Source organism: Myxine glutinosa, unplaced genomic scaffold (assembly GCF_964187855.1).
Source record: "Myxine glutinosa unplaced genomic scaffold, kmMyxGlut1.1 SCAFFOLD_1960, whole genome shotgun sequence".
Classification (NCBI taxonomy): Eukaryota; Metazoa; Chordata; class Myxini; order Myxiniformes; family Myxinidae; genus Myxine; species Myxine glutinosa.
In genome coordinates this window covers 60,001-82,501 of record NW_027618055.1, presented here as the reverse complement: position 1 = coordinate 82,501, position 22,501 = coordinate 60,001, and the positions used below count along the sequence as shown (strand labels likewise).

Genomic DNA, 22,501 nt, shown 5'->3' with positions numbered 1-22,501 from the left:
GGGATGGAACATCACTTGATCGCTCTGAGCGAATCAGCGAGCTGTTCTGACACCGGCTGAGATTAGCGGGTACTTCGCTGAAATGCGCTGAGGTAAATATGAATAAAAAATATGGATCGTCAAATATTTTGAGTTCGGCCATGTTCGTCCCAGGCTCAATGGCCATGTCTATGCCAAATATCAAGCACGTGAGCCTCTCCGTTTCGGAGTCTATCGGTAACATTACACACACAAACTGTGTTTTATATATATAGATATATACATTGTTACGTTTGTCGGGGGTAGGCAATACCTTAGTCCAGGTAGATAGCATAGGTAGTGTGCTCCGACTGTCGTGAAGAGGAAGAAACCCCATGTAATAAGTAGGAAATTTGTGTCGATGGTATGTCGTGGAAGAGCTTGTATCTTCGTCCCCATGAGAGGGGTGGGGCTTGTTAATTAGCGAGGGATTATGGGTAAATTAATCCCCTGTATGTAATTGCCTCTGTAATCTTTTCCTGACACCGCACTACACACCATGGCCAAGCCAAGCAATCAACACCATAATTAATGACTAATTAAAAACCAACTGGAAACCAGGCATCAAACTCTACCGCTGGTGCCGCAGCCGCTAACATCACCACCTCAATCAGGCAGGGTCGTGGAACCACGCCCGAAGAACAGTGATTGGTCCGGGATTGATTGGCACAAGGACTGGTAAGATGGGACTCGCTGATAGGAGCAGACAGGGAGACGTCGTGGGATGATATAATAAGGTATAACGTCAAGTATAAAAGTTGGTATAATATTGGAATAATAATCAAGTATAAAATAATTGGAACGGCGTACATTTTCGTTCTGGATCCGATAGCGAACGGTTGCTCTTGCGCAAGGAAGATTCATCACGAATGGTCGTGTTCTGACATCTTCATCGTGAGGAGGAACTGCGGACCAAGAACTGCCGTTTCCCACACAAGAACGATGAGAGGACGGGCGTGGCCTGCTCGCTGCACTCTCGACGACGCCAGGAGAGAGCGGACGTGCGGCGTGGCCTAGTTCGGGCCAATGAGCGCATTTTCCCACCAAGGACGCAAGGGGGTTTTGATGATTCCCGACGAGATTCAAGAGCCGATTAGAGCTAAGTGCCACACAAACACGTATTTATTTTCAGTTATTTTTCCCATTGTTTGTATTTGTAATCTGTGTGGGGGCGCTCCAATTAGGAATATAGTTTTATCATGCATTATTTTGTGACTGGCATTTTCTTTAATAAATCCGGTATTTTTGTACATTTTAATTCCGTGTCGGTTTGAATTGATTTATTGCAGGGTCGAGGATGTCGGCTGGACTCGTGCAGGTAAGCTCTTCGGCCTCCCTCCCCATGCATATAACGAAGGTCCGCCATTGAATTGAACGCCTCGGAGTTAAAGCTCGTTTGGTCATCTGTGTCACCCTGCGGTGTTCACCAGAGGGTAGGCAACAACAACAAGAAGAAATTTTAAGGCCATTTTCCCTGCGAGAGCGGGGGTTAGTCTTGCCGGCCCCATGACAATCTTCTCCATTTTGCCCTATTTTCTGCATCTCTCCTTGTTAATCCCCTTGCCCGCACTTCTTCTTCCACCACCTTTAGCCAAGTCTTTCTCAGTCTTCCCTGTCCTCTACTTCCTTCTACATTCATTTCCATCACTCTTCTCAACCAGTCACTTTCATCCTTCAGAACATGACCAAACCATCTCAACCTGTTTATCTTCACAGCATCCATCACAGGCTCTATTCCCATCATCTTTCGCAATTCATCATTTGTCTTCCTCTCTCTCAACGATACTCCGCACATCCACCGATCCATTCGCATTTCCACCCTTTCCAGCCTTCGTTGCTGCTCTACGTTCATTACCCATGTCTCGCTCCCATAAATCATAACACATCTCACACATGTAGCATACACCTTTCCCTTCAGCTTCAACGACACTCCCCTCCTCGTCAGCACACCACTCAGTTCCCGAAACTTCTTCCATGCACATCTCACTCTAGCAACCGTTGCCGAGTCTGGTCCACCTTCTCCATTCAGCATGTTCACGAGAGGGTAGGCACACGACAATATAAATATAGTTTTGGGCCCCATCTCAATGGTGAAGAATCACTTGGATACCGAGATACACACAATATAACCAGGTGGTGCATGGTGCCATCAGCAGGGATGGTTAATGTTAGAATAAATGAAGAGCTCCAAAGGACGTGGATAAACATCATGGCTGAAGTCTGCTGGAGTGGGGAAAGCAATGTCCATATTATTTGCAAATCCATTTTATTTGGTGTCATTACAAGATACCTACGGAAGGAACTACTTTGTTTCTCTCAACGCGCAATCCCAGTTAGAAATATTCATTAATACAGATGGACCATTTTAATTGTTAAGTCTGTTTTAAAATCACTGGAGAAAGAAAAACTTTGCATTGGTTTGGCTGTTTGTCAATGAGGTTTCTAACAAAATGAATAAAGTTACTTTATTACACATAGCACGATTCACAAAAACTGCATTTTCAGGCAATTTTCACACACATCATTGTTATAACATCATGATGACAGACCTGCTTACACCGACCCACCCCTCCCCCTTTCTGTAAGATTTTATTTCATGAAAACATTACAAAAAGAAAGTTTCATCAGTATGTGCGCACACACACATTTTTGCAACAATCATCTCAGATAGAAGTCCAACTCTTGCCTTTTGGGCACCTTTGCAGAGTTTTTGAAAACCACTCATTCATAGTATTTACGGTGTCTCATGGAATATACTTTGTTTGATCACAAAAGTCACAATCCTTTTTGCGTCGACGGAATTCTTCGAAATCGTCTTGCTCTGCCACTTAGCTAAGCATACCCGACAAGGCCAAAGACGAGAAGCGAATTTGGTTCCGATAAAAACCACATTTGGGAAAGAGGAAAGAAGCCAAAACAACAACAAAACTGTTTGTAACCTCCACCACCAAACTTGTACGAAGGTTATGTATTCACTGGTTTGTTTGTGAGCAGGATATATCAAAGCGTTGTGGATTGATTCCGACAAAACTTTGTGGACAGGTTGTGTAACGAATGGCTACGATTTTGGTGAAGATCCTGATCGGAGAATTTCATTTTTAAACGACTCTTCACCATTGAGATGTGCAAAAACCGATCTATAGCACGATATCGCAAAACGTTGTGGACAAATTATGACAAAACTAGGTGGATGAGTTGGATAGGCGACAAGAACGAGTGAGTTGGTTAGATTTTGGTTAAGGTCCGGATGCAGCTCTGGCCTATCAATCGGATACAAAACGTAAACTGTTGAGCCATGATGAACCACCTCGGTATGCGCCCTACCGAGTGCTGTTCTAGCTTTAACTGCCGCGTAACCTGTACAATTTCCACAGGTCGACGTACGAGTGTGCATCATCAAAGTGCTGCATACAATGCACCATTTGCGTAGAGGTAGGCAGATCTGCAACAAGCCTTTGCCAACTTAATTTGCCCTCAATACTCTGAACAATACATGTACTGGAGGATCTCCCTTGTGGAACAAAAGTCAATTACATTGTTGATTTGGAGTCACAACAGTCGAGCAATGAGTGCCGAGATCAATGAGCAGCACTGGACAATACGTTAATGCAGTTTGTACGAGTTCCTTTAAACATTGTGTTGCAAGTACTTTTCACGCGATTTCATACATTTAAAAGTATAAATTAAAAAAAAAAAAACGACAAAAAAAACAAGTTGTTTGGTCCATCTTCACCTCTTCTCCCACTCTGCACTCATTCTCGATACCCCAAAAACATTCAACACTAATTATTCCAACGCCTCTCACTCCTCTCCCTCGTCAAGTTCATCCTCATAGTCCTCTCTCCGTAAAGGCTGCAACTTCCCATCTGAGCCCACAGACATGGGTTGGAAGATCCTCTGCCTGAAATGAAAAAGGAAAATTACAAAATAATAATAAAACGTTACAAACGTATTTTAAATGCAAAGCAAGGTATTCGTGCAAGTCTGTGGGTCTGGTTTGCAACATATACATTGTTATGGTTGTGGCTCCTAGTGGGTGAAAGAGAGATACTCTTAATTTAAACCTAGCTATTTCATAATATAATATTATCCTGAGCTCGCGAAGCGAAAAGCAGGGTTGGGCATTCAGATGCGTACGTACGTGTGGTGTGTCTGCATTCATTTTCTTGGTAACCGTTGGTCCAATTGACGCGAAATTTTATCATAGGAGCGCCTCCGCCTCTATAATTTTTTTATTCATAATTATGACGCCATATGTCACGTGGTACGGACGCCATCTTAGAAAAACATTGCACCCCTATATCTCCCAAACCGCTCAATGGAAAAAGTTGAAACAAGGCTCATTGTCAAGTACTCCCCATGGGGAACAAGATATTTTAATGATGATGTCATTGGTGCCTTCATTATGACATCATAATTGGACAAGTACAACGCGTGATCTGATCAGTATGGGAAAAAAAAATTCCTCTGCAAATTAGTCCGATAGTCACAAAATTTGTACCATAGGAGCGCCTCCTCCTGTATAATATTTTAATGATAATTATGACGTCATAGGTCACGTGGTACATGCGCCATCTTGGAAAAATCGAAAACCATTGCACCTCTATCACCGAAACCGCTCCATGGAAAAAAATGAAACATGGCTCAATGTGAATTACTCCCGATGAGGAATAAGATATGTTAACCACCACCACCACCACCACCACCACCACCACCACCACCACCTCACAGTCTCTCCCATTTATACTATCGATTATGGACCTTTACTACACCCAAAGACCCTTTTCCCACTTGTGCTGTGATGTATGCATTTGTTGTCCCACCGTTTTCCCTTGGCCCCATTTCCCCTTGTCATTTTGCTCTTCCACAAGCCTTGATTACTCGGATTTTAAATATTCACTTGCAAAAAGAGATATTGTTTCCAGGTAATAGAATGAAATAAAAGAAAATAAAAGTACAAAATGATGACGTGTGAACGAAACCGATCTCCATGATGAACCACCTTTAGAGGCCATTTTTCCCCGCAGAGCAGGGGTTGGCCTTTTTCGGGCACCGTGGTCCCCTTTTTGAAGCAATGTTTTATGGCTGGATGCCCTTCCTGCCGCCAACCTTGTTAGCCACCTTTTGCGACACACAGGGAATTACCAGTGAACTGGCACTCAATTTGCCGACCTCGGAAGGATGGCAGGCTGAGTCAACCCCCCTGGCGTTAATTCAGCGATGACCGGGATTCGAACCTAGGATCCGAGGATCCCTAGCAGGCACCCTAACCGCTAAGCCAACACCAAGCTATGATCTCCACGATGAGAAAACATTTTTTTTTTTAAAGCAATAGCTCCACCATAAACCTCTCTACGCACCAGTATCTCAATAAATGGCATGTCATTTGGCATAATAATTCACATGAGCCACCTTTAGAGGCCATTTTTCCCTGCAGAGCAGGGGTTGGCCTTTTTCGGGCAATGTGGTCCCTTTTTTTGAAGCAATGTTTTATGGCCGGATGCCCTTCCTGCCGCCAACCCTGTTAGTTGCCTCTTGCGACACACAGGGAATTACCAGTGAACTGGTCCTCAATTTGCCGACCTCAGAAGGATGACCGGCTGAGTCAACCCCCCTGGCGTTAGTTCAGCGATTGACCGGGATTCAAACCCAGGATCTTAGGATCCCAAGCCGGCACCCTAACCGCTAGGTCAACACCAGGCTTATAATAATTCACATGGCAATGAAGAATTTAAAGGTTCTAAAACACAGCGTTAACTGCAAGCCAAGATTCCATGAGCAAAGAGGTAATGAAAGTCAGCGATGAATCAGCAATCACAAGCCAAACACAAAGGTAGTCCAAATTGGCACCGTCAGAAAGCAAGATAATCCAATGATGACATGGGCTCACAAATGGAGACAAGTAGAAATGAGTAAACGACGAGAATTACTGGTTACACTCGTACATCATCTTCATGTCCAATTACGGATTTAAATGGGAATCGGTCAGAAGAAAAGCTCCGTGGTTCAGTTCAATCGAGTGTAAATGATTGGATGTGGCTCAGTTCCGGTTTGAAGGCCAAACGCAATGCACAAAATACAGCTGAAGCCCACTTCCTTCCACTACCGCCATTAAATATGAACGAAGACAAATATGCCAACAAAGTAGGCAACCATGTGCACGAGGTACAAGTCAACTTACCGAGACAGTTTATCGATCATATCAGCCAGCTTGCTGGCCTCCTCTTCCTTCTGTTCCTCAGTCAAACCAGCAAAGGGGTCAGAGGTCAACTCCTCAACTCTTCCTGTTACTGGATTAATCCTGCAGAAATACCAGAGGAGAATAGTAATAATAAAAAATAGCCCCGTGGGGGATTGATGGTTATTTCCCCACAATTTCTGAGAAGATTTTAAAATAAATTACCTGAATCTGAGGCGAAACCCACCTTTTCAGCCTCTTCTAGGGGGCAGATGGGGAGCACAACCCCAGGAAGACCTTAATATTCTGATGTATTGTACCAAATTTGGACCATATCGGTCATGAAGTTTGTGAGGAAAATGTGTTTTCGTGTATTAGGGGAGGGAGTTCATGACCCCCTTTTTCCAGGGAAGATACGGCCAAAAGGAGCACATCTTAAGGTTAGGACATGGTCACGATGCCGCATGGCCAGTTTGGTCTGGATCCGGTTGTCATTTCCTGGGAAGATGATTTTTGAATGAAAAACCAATATTTTGGGCAACCCCCCTCTTTCCTCCTCTAATAGAGGTGGCGCATCCGAATGGGGAGCACAACCCCATGAGACCTTGCTGTCCTGATGAATCGTAACAAATTTGGTTGGAGATGTTTTAGTCAAATGTTAACGAATGGACACCAGGACCCAATCTATGAGGTTATTTCGTTTAAATAATCCAATGATCTTCTACTATAAATGGACGAGTTGCGTGTGCGTGTGCACGTGCACGAGAAATACTTTTTGTGTCTTTTAATTAGGTAGTCCATTAATTATTTAAGTACTATTGAAATGTACCTTTTAACTATTTAGACTGCCGAGACCCCTTCGACCTTTGAAGACTCAAGATCCCCAAGATCCTTAAGACCTAAAAGACCCTGAGTTCCCAAAATACCCCAAAGATCCAGATGACCTAAAATACCCCAAGGACCCAAAAGTCTGTGAGGACTCAAAAGACCCAGGGGACCAAAAAAAAACAAATTCCCAGAAGACACAAAAATCCTCGAGGACTCAAAAGACCCCATAGACCCTTTAAGACTCTACTATCAATTGATAATGTGGGTGTCAGTGTGTGAGTGAGAGACAGAGACAGAGACAGAGACAGAGAGTGTGTGTGTGTGTGTGTGTGTGTGTGTGTGTGTGTGTGTGTGTGTGTGTGTGTGTGTGTGTGTGTGTTCTACTGGAGCATTCCGATGTGGATCGTTATGAAGTCAATCGGATGAACATTGACAATTTTATACACCCTTTACCTTGGACCTTTTGAACTAAAAGAAGAAGAAAAAAAAAAAAAACTGGCTTCTGGCTTTTCATTGGTGAACCAATCAAAATCCAGAGGCCAAAATGTTTTGATTAATTGGACTGATTGCAATATTACATGTTGTGGAGTATTACATGTTGTGATCAATCATAAAGATAACCACAAGACAATTCAGTGACCCAATATGCATATTCTTAAAATTTCAGGTAAATCAGATAAAAATTGACGATTTAATGTGACGCCGAGCTTTGACCTTTTGACCAAATGATTAATTTGTCTTTTCTCATAATAAAGCTTTTTTGAAAATTTGATGACATAAGTTCAAATGGTAAAAAAAAGTCACGGCCCAGGGACACGCACGCGATTGCAAAACCTTGGCTCCGGTTGCACGGGGGACGGGCTGTTCAGGCAAGTGCCAGAACAAGAGGATGTGGAGGATCAGTTGCTGGATTAAAATAAATGAATGAACGCTCGAGTGGAAAGTGAGATCAAGAGACGCATGTGCACAGGTGAAGGTCAAAAATAGCAAATCAAGAAAACAAAGGAATCACACGTAGGTAACATCACCTGTCTCGAGCCTCCAAATACTCTTCCGTGTCCGAATCTTCATCTGTGCTGTCATCCTGTCTATCTCCCTTTCCTCCGGCCAGGAGGCCCCGGGCAGCCAATAAGCCAGCTGCGTTACCATAACCAGTGTACTTCACAAACCGGGACACTGGTCACAAAAATAACCACGAGACATCCTTCTCAAAATACCTTACAATGATAAAGCACATTGAACAATGTTCATTTACACATCATCATCATGCCAATGATGCAGTAAAGCAAAGGATACCATCCATCAGATATAGCTGGCTTATGGAGGGAGCGGGTAGGCATATGATACACCAGAGACATGCTACCTTCAGCCACCCTTACCATTATCCCTGCAGAGGGCAAAGAGAAATTCAGCAGCACATCGCTTCACATGAGAGTCCATGTGGGTCATCAATCGAACGAGTTTATTTCTTACGGTTTGTCCCACCTCTGGACGGGTCCGGACGTCACGTAATGGAGGGAGAACCTGAAATATGAAAAGGATTTAAATTACAAATCTTAGAAATACTTTCAAGTGTTTGTTTGTTAGTTACTCTTTGATGACCGAACTGCAGAACCTAGAGGCACCAAATTTTGGGTGTAGGTACTTCAGAATCTGGGCAAGGTTTGAAGCTACCACACGTTGGCCCGGACATCCGTTTTGAGGCCACCAAAGGCTGTTATAAAGTGTATATTGGGATGTGGGGTCAGGCAGTGCTGCCGCCAGCCCGCAGGCAAAGGGTAACCACCATGAGGCCAATAACTCCATAGCTTTTCAATGTCCAACACGTTCCGAAACCACTTCTGGGAAAAGCTCACCCAGATAGGCAATGCCAGGTAACCCCTACTTGTAATTGAATAAGGGTACCATGTGCATGTGTGTGTGTTGATTATAGTGCCACCTTTGGTGGTAGACAGTATTACAAATTCCTTTATCTTTTGATATGGAGTGTTATATTGTTGCGTTTGTAGGAATGTCAGTCATTTGGGAGTCGTGTTGTTTGGGGTGTGTTGCATAGGGGTGCCAGTTCGGTTGTGGTTCCCCAAATAGGACCTTTTCACATTTATTTTTCCTTTTTCTTAAAGTTTACCCCCATACCAACTCCCTTTACACCACGTGATTTTGACTGTTGGTGGTGTTGCACAAAAACAGCTTTGGGAAGGATTCAACACTTTTTCTTTCAAGCAAGACAACAACAACGACAACGACAACAACAACAACAACAACAACAACAAGGCATTTTAAGGCCATTTTCCCTGCTAGAGCGGGGGTTAGCCTTGCGGTCCCCATGACAATCTTCTCCATTTTGCCCTATTTTCTGCATCTCTCCTTGTTAACCCCCTTGCCCGCATTTATTCTTCGACCATCTTCAGCCAAGTCTTTCTCGGTCTTCCCCGTCCTCTACTTCCTTCTACATTCATTTCCATCACTCTTCTCAACCAGTCACTTTCATCCTTCCTCAACACATGACCAAACCATCTCAAACTGTTTCTCTTCACAGCATCAATCACAGGCTCTATTCCCATCATCTTTAGTAATTCATCATTTGTCTTCCTCTCTCTCAACGATACTCCACATATCCACCGAACCATTCGCATTTCCACCCTTTCCAGCCTTCGTTGCTGCTCTACATTCATTACCCATGTCTCGCTCCCATAAATCATTACACTTCTCACACATGCAGCATACACCTTTCCCTTCAGCTTCAACGACACTCCCCTCCTCGTCAGCACCCACTCAGTTCCCGAAACTTCTTCCATGCACATCTCACTCTAGCAACCGTTGCCGAGTCTGATCCACCTTCTCCATTCAGCATGTCTCCTAGGTAACAAAATGTTTTCACACGTTCCAGCTTCACGCCGTTTCCAAGATCCAACTCAACATTTCCTCGATCTGCAGCTCCCTCTGTGCACACCTTACACTTGAATGTAGCTGCCACACTGGTTAATGACCCTCTCAAACCACAACATTTTTCATGAACCCACTCAGCGCACATTGTACATTGAATGGAATTCACTCCGACACCCTTCCTACACACAGCACACGGCCACTTCCCAGTTCTTTCCACCTCACCACATGCTTTACCACTTGCCATCACCTTCGTTTTCCCAGTATTCACCTTCAGACCTTTTGTCTCCATACATTCCTTCCACTTGTTCATCTTCTCCTTCAGTCCATCCATACTTTCCGCAAACACCAGATCATCTGCATACAACAACTCCCACGGTAAACCCTCCTTTACATTCCGAGCCAGCACCTCCATCACAGCTACAAATAGTAGTGGACTTAGTACCGACCCCTGATGCACTCCCACCTTCACCTCAAACTCACCACTGTTCCTGTCCTTCGTCCTTACAGCTGTGCGCGCTCTTTTGTACATTGCCAAGCAAGCAATTTCAAGCAAGAAAGGGCAGAAAAAGGATAGAGAGGAAGAAGAAGAGCGGCTCTTGGCAGGGTGGTGAAAACGTGATCCTTGCTCGTGGTGTGAACAGCTTCAGAGAGCTTGTTGGTGAGAGACCCGACCTCTACGATCTTTCTGAGCTGAGGGATTTGCTGTGTTGTATGATGGAGGTTTATGAAAGGAGAAAGGGATTGCAGAGCGTTGATGAACCTTGCTTCCCACCAAGCCCGCTTTGGCGAACGCTGATGAAGCTACTCTTCAAACAGGCCTGAACCCCATTCCATCCCCATCCTCAAATCACATTTTATTTAAATTCCCTGTGAATATTATTTTATTACTTTGTTTACCTTACCATCCCTGGGTTAGATAGAGTGTGTGTGGATGTTGTGTCGGCCTTTCGTATCGGTTGTATGTGGCCTGTGTTGATTGTTTCAGTCTGTCATTATTAATTAATTAAGTCTGTCATTCTTGTACTTATATGATTTGATTATTGTATCGTTTTGCATTATTTGAAGTAAATTGATTGTATTTCATTTTGTTTGATTGACCTTTTTCGGATCGGGTTGCAAGCTCCCCTGAGCTGCCAGTGTGGCATTTAAACTCCTTGCACTAAACCAAAAGTTCAAACTTTCCAAAAACTGCTCAGCCAGCTTGCGGGCCTCGGCCCGGCGGGTTGGGGATAGGACTTAGGGTCGCTGACATTAGTCACCCTATAACGCACTTAGTCAAGAGTGACGTTTGGGACTCAGGTCCTCATCCTCGACGCCTGCAACAATATGTTGTAATCAATAAAAAAAAAAAATTTAATGACAAAAATTAGAAAGTGCATTTCCAAGATTGTGTCGCAGCACATTTTCCACCAAATGTGGGACGAAAAGGGTAGTCCCATCTGGAGGGCAACTTTGCAAGGAAACTTTGCATACTTGGCTTGCACAATATTACAAAAACTGTGCCTCAAAGAAGAAAAGTACTGCTTGGAAATCATAGTCCTGATGTGTCGAGCAATGCTCAACCAAACCCTTGTTTGTTGCAAGTTTTAATCATTCACCCTCATGCTTGCTTCCTTTGATGGGAATGTGTTAATTCTTGGAGTTCATTTCATTCATTCACTTCATACTTCATCTATCTATAATTCCAGTAATCTCTGTGTGTGTGTGTGTCTGTGTGTGTGTCTGTGTGTTTGTTTGTCTGTGACCGCTGTTTCTCGACAACCACGGGTCCGATATACTTGAAACTTGCCAGGTATATTGCTGGGGACCTGAGGATGTGCCTTTTCAAGGTTTCATATTAATCGGAGAAGTAGTTACCGAGCTATGGCCATTTAGCCGTTCGCCGTTCGCTTTGGCTTTGCGAATGGACCAAACCATTTCATGTAAATAGAGGGGGGGGGGTTCTACCGTACTCGCAAGCCGTTCGCTTTGGCTTTGCGAATGGACCAAACCATTTCATGTAAATAGAGGGGGGGGGGGGGGGGTTCTGTGGTCGTTACTGCCACGTGGTTTCAAAGTTTTTTTTTGTTGTTGTTGTTTGCACGCATGTTTTTTTGCACCCACGTACGGGCACGCCCTAGTACCTTTAATTCCAGTAATGTTGTAAAATAAGTTAGGGTTACACAGTTTTAAAACCTCAAGATGTCTCAAACATCAAAAGCAAGAGAAGAACATTGATATGATGGTGGAAGGAGAGGGAATAAACTGGAGATGATATAACAGAGTCGTAAAGCTTTTCCCTTTGCAAAAAACGGAGCTAAAAAATAATAAAACTACTCCATTACCAACGACATGAACAAATCTACTCAGTTGGAGTTAACCAATCAGTTACATGATCAGGTAAGTAGGCATCCACCTAGGGGCATAGTTTCCCTGTGTCTTCCTCCATGAAATTTGCTGAGCTTTCTAAACACCTCGTAGATAATCTCAGCTCACGCGACAAAAAATAAACAACGCCAGCATTGCACTAGCCAAACGCACGATGGCAACGCATATAAACCCCAAAACCAACACCACCCCTTAAAAATGTATTTATCCTAACAAGTCAAAAACTAGCCCAATAAAGTCAAAGTGCGGTCAGGACAGCAAGAAGCTTGCTCGAGAAAGACCCAATGAGCTTACCCTGGCACGGAGAGGTCGCCGAATATCCTTATGTGCACGAGACGCCTCAGTTAGAACTGCCAGCACGGGCGTCAAACCTTCTCTCAGCTTCTCACCCTGAAATAAACACGAGATACAAGATGAGATACTTGAAGGAAAGGATGGGGTTCACGGCAGAACTGAAACATCGGGGCCGGAAACGTTCTTACCCTATCGAGCCGAATCTCCATAAAAGCCAGGAGGACCTCAAAAACATCCATATCACGCCCGTTGTATTCAAACAATGGAGGCGTCGATGGAGACGTGGGAGCTGGTGGAGCCAAACCAGCCAGACTGGCAGGTGGCAGGTTTGTCAAAAGATTCACAGCATGACTGCAAAGCACAAATCCACTGTGCTTAGTCCTGGCTCTCTTCGTCTAAGCAGGCAAACTTTTGGAGAGCATAGTAGCAGCCTTTCTCACCCATGCATTTCATTTGTCCGCTCTTCATTATCAGCTTTGGTTAGCAGGCATGTCCTTAAAAGTGAAACCAGCTGGCTGCACTGTTCCATGCCTTCCTGCATATGCAGACACAGGTCAAGGTTCCCTGAATAAAACACCCCATGCCATCCCATCCCTCATCCATTGTTATCCACAACAGCAATACTCGTTGAAATCCCAAGCAAAAGCGATAATCAAGGCCTGTAAAAAATGACATTGAAGCATCTACACCAAGAGTTGCTTCATTCATTATCCCCACACTTTTTGGAAAAAAAAAAAAATTTAATAGGGAGATATTGTAATTGGCTCCATCTGTCTGCCAATCACACTATCTCCTCCTCAAGGGTTGGACAGAAATTCACCAAACTTTGTAGTTATGACCAAAACATGGCACGAAGGTGCAAGAGCAGTATCAATTTGGCCCCATCCCTGGAGCAGGGTCAAATGGGCAAATACCAAAGCCTTTCCACCTAAGAAGATACCAAAGAAGGTTCTTTCAACCCTTGACTCTGACTCTGACTCTACAACTGGACCAGATGACATCAGCTCACCTGCTCTAAAACTGTTCTGCTGCTCTTGCACATCCTCTCTCTGCCCTTATATTTGTGCTCAGCCATCTCCCACCTGCTTGGAAATACCGCCCAACATCACTGCACTACATAAAAAGGTGCAAAAACGGATCCCCTTAACTACAGAACCATGAGCTAACTTCCAATCATCAGCAAGGTCATGGTATCCATCACAGTGTATATGAAATCCTTCCTTTTCTCCAACAACCTCACCTCATTACCAATTTGGTTTCAGACCAAGTGAATGTACCTTGGACATGCTGCTTATACTCACCCAACAATGGATGGAGGCCCTCAATGTCAGACATGGATCAGGGCCGTCTCTCTCTGGACATAATCTCATGCTTTTGATACAGTCGGGCATCCTGCCTTGTTCTCTAAACTCTCTGCTTATGGCATCCAAGGCCAACTCCGCACATGGCTCACTAACTTCCTCTACTAACATAGCCAACATGTGGCACTCAACAGAATACTTTTACCTCCTCTCCCTGTCAAGGCTGGAGTGCCCCCAACACAGTGTTCTGGGCCCAGTCCTATTCCTAATCTTCCTAAATTACATCTGATTCTATGGAAAATCCTCTTTATCTATTTGCTGACAACTCCACTCTCTGCCGTGACATTCCTCATCCTTCAGATAGGCAGGCTCAGCCTCTTCCCTCTCTTCAGACCTTGAAAAAAAAAATTGCACCTGTGTCCTAAGGAAGCGGTTCTGTTTGGCATTTTTAATGTAAAATAGGCAAAGCCTAGAAATGAACGAAACCCATTAGAATTACTCTTTAAAACCCTTTAGAATTGCGCTTTAGAGTTACCCTTTAGCACCCTTTAAAATTACCCTTCAGAGCCCTCTAGAGCCCTTTAGAACCCTTTAGAATTAAAAACAGTGGGTTAAAAAGGTACTTCATTTTTAACGGACTGATGGGTGGATATAGCCAAATATTAAAGCGGCTTCCCCGCTTAAAATTCACAAGCTGATGAAATATCTGGAATATGTCTTTCAATCCTGTCAAACCTCACATTCTCACTACCTCTCTCCGAAAGGACTGTCTGGCAAACCCTCCCATCCACTTTCTTAACAATCCTTTTGAGGAAGTTGTGATTCAAACTCCTGGGAATCACCATCAGCCATGACCTTTTCTTGGGCAAACCACATTTCAAAGTTGGTCTCCAAAGCCAGACGCCGAATGGGCATTCTCCGTCATACAAAGTCCTTCTTTGGCACAACTGAACTTCCATTCCACCAACAAGGCCTTCATCCACAGCTTGATGGAGTACTACTCTCTCCTCTGGGCTGGCTCCTGTGCCTCTCATCTTGATGCCGTGGAAACAAACGCCTTCAAGGGTATTGGAATTTAACATGATAAAGCCGAGTCGATGGGCCTATCACTTCACCATCAGACAGGTCGGTGGTATTTGTCTTATGCCGCCTCCTTTCTGATCTTGTACCCTCTGCTCTTTTTTCCCCCCAGATTTCTGCAGGGCACACGGTCCACTATCAAACCCTTCTGGTGAAACTACCGAAATCCAAGATCACTGCTCGCCATGACTCATTCGTTCCTCTTTTTTTTCCCCACTTGTGGAACCAATTTCCACATTCTCTTCAATCTCATTCTTCTCTCCAGGTCTTCAAGACAACTGCTCAACATCTCATATCTTCCCCCATTCCAAAACCATGATCTACCCTTGTTAACCGCCCTTCCCCACCCCAATCCCTCCTCCTTCCAAATTCCAAGTTTTCCTTCCTTGGAATTTGCTTCTGTATCTATCTTGTCCAACTCATGAATCCTCTCCCATTCCTTCCCACACCCCTTGTTTGTCCAAGTCTCAATCTTGGCCTACAACTCGGCTGTTGGCGCGCTCCCCTCTCTCTCTCTACTGTTCCTTTTGTGCCCTGTTATGTCCTGATCCACTCAGTGTATTTACCACTTCCATGAGCTTTCTTCTATGTATATAAAAAAAATTGCCCCAAAAATTACGGGCACATTTTAAAATGAAACTTTGTATATGCAATCAACATTGGGGGACACATGAAACATACAACGATTTCTTGGATTTGACCACAGGGCATTGGGACTTAGGATCACAGGAGTCAAAACAGGGGGAAAATTTCACTCGAAATTTGATATTGGGTCTTTCCTGGTGGAACTTTGTGCCGTCTTTCAATTTTGCTTTAGGTGGGAAGTGTGGGGATTTACGATGGCGCACCATTGACTTTGCTCTAGTCTTATTTGTTTTGATCAGCGTGCTTAGAAATATCAGAGCGTAAAGGATTGTCAAACATATGATGTACAAGAAAAGGTATAAATACAGACAGAGGGAGGGAAAATGGGAGGATTTTTTAAAGGATCCACCTTCTTACCTCATCAACATCTCCACGAAGAATATCAAAAGTAATGTTGAACAAAACCTTTAACATCTCCATCACCATCTCGGCTGTAAGGCGGGAGAGGATTGTAAACTGCGACTCAGAGGTGAGTCCCACCGGCTCTCCTGGCTCTCTCAATGAGCGAGCAAGTGAGAGCGAAAGGATTGAGATGGCTCGTGAGCTGGCAGCCGAACGCCGACAAGGAATGCTCAAAGCCGTGAGAAGGAACAGCAGCCGGAGGCGGTAAAAGCTAGGGTGGACAGAAAAAAAAAAAAAAATCATAATAATAATAATAATAATTATTATATATATATATATATATATATATATATATATATATATATATATATATATATATATATACATATATATATATGTCGGTCGAAGACCTCAAGGGAAGGAAGAAGAAGAAGAAGAATCAGAGCAACAATGTTTAATAAAATCGATTACAAACACACAGTGTGGAGCAAGGCTCAAGAATGCTCCGCCTAACACGCAGCGGGCAATTTCTCAAGACACTCGCTAAAAAATAAGCAAAAAGGCATTTCATATATAGCAAAATATCAGACAAGAATCTGCGCTAAAGACAAAGCAAACCTGGGCCGTAAAGGCCCACCTACCATCATTCCTTCCTGAAGAAGGCCAAACTTAGACAAAAAAGATGTAAGCATAGGATAATGATTGAATACACATGCTGAATACACAACTATCAAAGGATGTGTAATGTCTATATTTCTTTCCAAGGTTGGTTACATCCTTGATTTAGGAGACATACTAGAAACTACAAAGATATATAATTAATTATTCCCTTTGTGAAGAAGGCGTTTGGCAACATGTTTTCCCTGTACGTGGGCGGTGAGCATATTATCTACTGTCTGGCACATACATTCAAGGACTTGTTTATTGGGCTAAGGATCCACCCTGCACCTCGAGTCTCGAAACCACATTTTGTCCACTCGCCTCTGCCTGCAGCTGAGTTCAAATCAGTTTTCAGAAGCACGATATATAATTTCAGATGTTATACTCAATTGAGTCATGGGGTTTAAACCCTAATGGCTAACATATATATACATATATATATATATATACATATATATATATATATATATATATATATATATATATATATATATATATATATATATATATATATATATATATTTGAAGAGGGTGTTAAAAAAATTAAGAGATTGATAAAAAAAAAATTGTTTACAGAAATGTGGAGCTTCATATTTGCCAAAGATCAATAATGGAGCAAATGATTATGATTTTTAAAAGTTTGTGAAATAAACTAATACCAGAATATGGTGCAAAATGGGATGCACAATGGGAAGGCAGAAAGGGGTGCACCACGAGAATGATTCGGCCACTTACCTGCATGATAAAGCAAAAGTGAAAGGTGGGGGAGGGAGAAAGGAAGGGTGGGAATAAGGTGTACTGGCCATATCATATCAGAGCTGGGGGAGTAAACCCATACATCTCATAATGTCAGATATTTTTGAGAAAAACCCAGAGTACCACCTCACACAGCAGGGATCGCCATGACTTCTACAACTAGAGAGTTCATAGAACACCTTATCCCCCGCAGTCTTCAGAAACAAGGACATGGGAGGCTAACCCTAACAGCGCAGCATATTTGATTGGTCGTAATGACGTAAAATTCATTCATATTGTCGCGTCGCCGGCGATTACGATCACCAGTGATGAATAGCCGAACTGCTTTAACTCCTGAGGCGGTACCCGATAATGGCGGTTATCTCGCGCGCGAGATGGAAGGCTGCGAGGCGTTTACCTGAACGAAAAAGACGGGTTTATTCCGAAACCACAAAACATGCAAACACCACAACAAATTCAACAATCAAATAATTTATTGAAAATAAATCGGGACGAAATAACGGTTCAGGTAAACTAAAATCAAAATTCCTTACCTCTGAAGGACCCTCCGCACTCTGACTCAAAAACAGACACACAGGGGAAAGATAAAATAAAATGTCCCTTTTTAGTGCCAGCACTTAGCTCGTCCCAACGAGTTCATTTGATGAGATCGGCAGTGGTGGCCGATTCCAACGCTTCCCGCACCTGAACGCCAAAGTTAGCACCGACCGACGACGAGAAGAGCGCACAGAGCCACGAAGCGAGCAACGAAGACGGCCCTCTTTCGCTATCCACCCTGTCCGAAGCACCAAGAGCCCCACAAACCGCCGCCTTTATCGCTCCTCAAGTGCCACAAAAGCATGCCCAACTCCATCCAGCACACGATTGTCCACCATTAGAACAAAATGAGAGAGAGAGAGAGAAAGAGAAAGAGAAAGAGAAAGAGAAAGAGAAAGAGAAAGAGAAAGAGAAAGAGAGAGAGAGAGAGAGATATCGAGAGATCGACTCTTCTTCTTACTCTTCAGAGCCAATCGGGTCGTTCCTTCAAAATCGCCTCATGCTCTGCCTACGGTCCAATCACATCCCTCGGGCGTGGCCTGATGGCTCTTCCTCCACCCCCATTTCTCCACCTCTCGTGGGCGGGCTTTCGCCTGATTAGGTCCATTGAGGCGGGGCTTAGCATTCCTGCTTGGCTTTCTGCCAGCGGGGTTGTTATCATTTAAAGGTGGCTTTCGTGGCTGGCCATGGTCATTGTAATTTAAGGGCTGGTAGATGCTACAAAATGTTAGGGATTGATCACAGGGGGAAATCACACACTGTGGAAAATTAGCCTCAATCCCTACTACTAATTAGCATGTCTCCCCCCCCCCCCCCACCCGTGTGAAGAACACATAAACAACCTTAAGCTACAGTTTCCCTACTTAAGTACATCGAGATTTCTTCTACGCGTCACACAGTCCAAGCTAAATCCTATACAGTTCTACCTTTCCTATGGTATTCTTTCATCTACCCCCCACAAACATAACAATATTTTGTCCATGTACTGCTAAACAAAAGGTTTTTGAAAATGCCAAAAACGGCAATTTGTGTTCTGGTATTCAAGTATATAACTAAATTCAAATAAAATAAAGATTTTAAAGGGTGTAGAAAAAATAAATAAACTTTTTCCCGGAGGTTTATCGTCATTGATGCAGCGTCTTTTACACCACCTTTTTAAACAAATTACATTAATTCTTGATGCCTGTTTGTGTCTTTCATGACATCTTAAAATCAACAAGTTTCCTAGTTGGAATGATTTTCAATTTTGTTTGACTACCAGGTGGGCAGAGTGTATTTAAAAAAAAAAAAAAAAAAAAAAAAAAAAAACTTTTTTTAAAAACTGTACCGGTGTCCAAAGGAAGCAATTTAGTTTGGCATTTTAAATACTAGGGCATGCCCGTACGTGGGTGCAATGCCCGTACGTGGGTACGTGGGTACGTGGGTGCGAGTACGGTGACAATCCCCCCCCCCTCTATTTACATGAAATGGTTTGGTCCATGAAATGTTTTGGTCCATTCGCAACGCCAAAGCGAACGGCGAACGCTTTACATGAAATGGTTTGGTCCATGAAATGTTTTGGTCCATTCGCAACGCCAAAGCGAACGGCGAACGGCTTGCGAGTACAGTGACAATCCCCCCCCCCCCCCCCCCCCCTCTATTTACATGAAATGGTTTTAATTAGTTTTAAAACATAGTTTAACGCCAACATAGCGGCAACATAGTTTGCCAACGTGAAATAAATGAATACGCTCTCAAATGTGCCGTCCGAGGCAGAGTGTGTTCGCCACGTTCGGCACACGCGATAGCTCGCTGCTCTCTGATTGGTTGAATCGTTTTTTGGACATAGCTCGGTAAGTTATTGTCCGATTAATATGAAACCTTGAAAAGGCACATCCTCGGGTCCCCAGCAATATACCTGGCAAGTTTAAAGTATATCGGACCCGTGGTTGTCGAGAAACAGCGGTCACAGACAAACAAACAAACAAACAAACACACATACAGAGATTACTGGAATTATAGATAGATGAAATAGGCAAAGCCGAGAAATGAATGAAACCCATAACTTTTGAACCCTTTAGAATCTATTAGAGCACTCTAGAATTACCCTTTAAACCCTTTAGAATAAATTACGGTGGATTAGAAAGGTTTTTCATCATTTTTGATGGATGGACGGACATAGCCAAATATTGAAGCGGCTTCACCGCTTTAATTTAAAAAAAAAAAAAAAAAAAAAAAAAAAAAAAAAAAAAAATCGCACGTGTCTGAAGGAAGTGGTTCAGTTTGGCATTTTAATATGAAATGGGCAAAGCCCCAAAAATGAATGAAACCCATTAGAATTACCCTTTAGAATCTCTCAGAATTACCTTTTAGAGCCCCTTGGAACCCACTCGGAATAACCTTTAGAACCCAGTCGGAATACCCTTTAGAACCAATTAGGAATACCCTTTAGAACCCATTAGGAATACCCGTTAGAACCCATTAGGAATACCCGTTAGAACCCATTAGGAATACCCGTTAGAACCCATTAGGAATACCCGTTAGAACCCATTAGGAATACCCGTTAGAACCCATTAGGAATACCCGTTAGAACCCATTAGGAATACCCGTTAGAACCCATTAGGAATACCCGTTAGAACCCATTAGGAATACCCGTTAGAACCCATTAGGAATACCCGTTAGAACCCATTAGGAATACCCGTTAGAACCCATTAGGAATACCCGTTAGAACCCATTAGGAATACCCGTTAGAACCCATTAGGAATACCCGTTAGAACCCATTAGGAATACCCGTTAGAACCCATTAGGAATACCCGTTAGAACCCATTAGGAATACCCGTTAGAACCCATTAGGAATACCCGTTAGAACCCATTAGGAATACCCGTTAGAACCCATTAGGAATACCCGTTAGAACCCATTATGAATACCCGTTAGAACCCATTAGGAATACCCTTTAGAACCCATTAGGAATATCCTTTAGAACAGCTCAGAAATACCCTTTAGAACCCCTAATAATTACCTTTTAGAACCCCTTAGAAATACTCTTTAGAACCCATTAGGAATACCCTTTAGAACCATTAGGAATACCCTTTATAACCCATTAGGAATACCCTTTAGAACCCTTTAGAACCCATGAGATTTACCATTAGGACCCATTAGAATTACCATTTATAACCCATTAGAATACATTTGAGTTACCTTTTAGAACCCTTTAGAATTAAACACGGTGGATTAGAAAGGTGCTTCTTCATTTTTGATGGACAGACAGACAAAACCAAATATTGAAGCAGCTTTATCACTAAAAATTACACTACACGACTAAAAGTATGTGGACACCCGAACATCACACATCTCATTCCAAATTCATGGGCATCAATACGGAGTTGGTCCCCCCTTTGCTGCTATAACAACCTCCACTCTTCTGGGAAGGCTTTCCCCTAGATGTTAGAACATTGCTGCGGGGATTTGCTTCCATTCAGCCACAAGAGCACGAGTGAGGTCGGGCACTGATGTTGGGCGATTAGGCATGGCTCGCCGTTGGCGTTCCAATTCATCCCAAAGGTGTTTGATGTGGTTGACGTCAGGGCTCTGTGCAAGCCAGTCAAGTTCTTCCACACCGATCTTGACAAATCATTTCTGTATGGACCTCACTTTATGCACGGGGGCATTGTCATGCTGAAACAGGAAAGAATGTCATTGTATGTTGCAGCATTAAGATTTCCCTTCACTGGAACTAAGGGGCCTAGCCTGAACCATGAAAAACAGCCCTAGACCATTATTCCTCTTCCACCAAACTTTACAATTGGCACTATGAATTCAGGCAGTTGCGTTCTCCTGGCATACGTCAAACCCAGATTCGTCCGTCGGACTGCCAGATGGTGAAGTGTGATTCATCACTCCAGAGAACACGTTTCCACTGCTCCAGAGTCCAATGGCGGCAAGCTTTACACCACTCCAGCCAACGCTTGGCATTGCACATGGTGATCTTAGGCTTCTGTGTGGCTGCTCGGCCATGGATACCCATTTTAGGAAGCTCCCGACGAACAGTTGTTGTGCTGACATTGCTTCCAGAGGCAGTTTGGAACTCGGTAGTGAGTGTTGCAACCGAGGACAGACGATTTTTACGCGCTGCGTGCTTCAGCACTCAATGGTCCCGTTCTGTGAGCTTGTGTGGCCCACCACGTCGCGGCTGAGCTGTTGTTGCTCCTAGACATTTCCACTTCACAATAACAGTACTTACAGTTGACCGGGGCAGCTCCAGCAGGGTAGACATTTGACGAACTGACTTGTTGGAGAGGTGGCATCCTATGAAGGTGCCACATTGAAAGTCAATGAGCTCTTCAGTACAGCCCATTCTACTGCCAATGTCTGTCGATGGAGATTGCATGGCTGTGTGCTTGATAATATATACGTCAGCAATGGGTGTGGCTGAAATGGCCGAATCCACTAATTAGAAAGGATGTCCGCATACTTTTGGTCATGTAGTGCATCTCACTCCTGTCTGTGCAACCACGATCGAGACAAATTTGGAGCCAAAATACTGCTAAACTACAGGTTCATTTTCAAAAATCAAAACACTAACATTCTACTGAAATAAAGCTGTTCCTCAATCGCAAATGTCAGGTT

The 22,501-nt window shown here is 43.5% G+C and overlaps 1 protein-coding gene across 2 annotated transcripts in view; it reads right to left on the bottom strand.

Moving 5' to 3' along the window:
• Positions 1–2,468: 2,468 nt before the first annotated feature.
• The window catches only part of RIC8A (RIC8 guanine nucleotide exchange factor A), a 26,207-nt gene continuing 6,174 nt past the window's right edge, over positions 2,469–22,501 (bottom strand). For both annotated transcript variants that reach the window (XM_068134096.2, XM_068134097.2), the window contains exons 5-12: positions 15,958–16,213; positions 13,015–13,109; positions 12,763–12,925; positions 12,575–12,670; positions 8,404–8,548; positions 8,053–8,200; positions 6,200–6,319; positions 2,469–3,919 (exon numbers count right to left, since the gene is read on the bottom strand). In XM_068134096.2, coding sequence (XP_067990197.1) covers positions 3,820–3,919; positions 6,200–6,319; positions 8,053–8,200; positions 8,404–8,548; positions 12,575–12,670; positions 12,763–12,925; positions 13,015–13,109; positions 15,958–16,213 — 1,123 coding nt within the window. In that variant the 3' untranslated portion in view covers positions 2,469–3,819. The remainder of the gene's footprint in view (positions 3,920–6,199; positions 6,320–8,052; positions 8,201–8,403; positions 8,549–12,574; positions 12,671–12,762; positions 12,926–13,014; positions 13,110–15,957; positions 16,214–22,501) is intronic.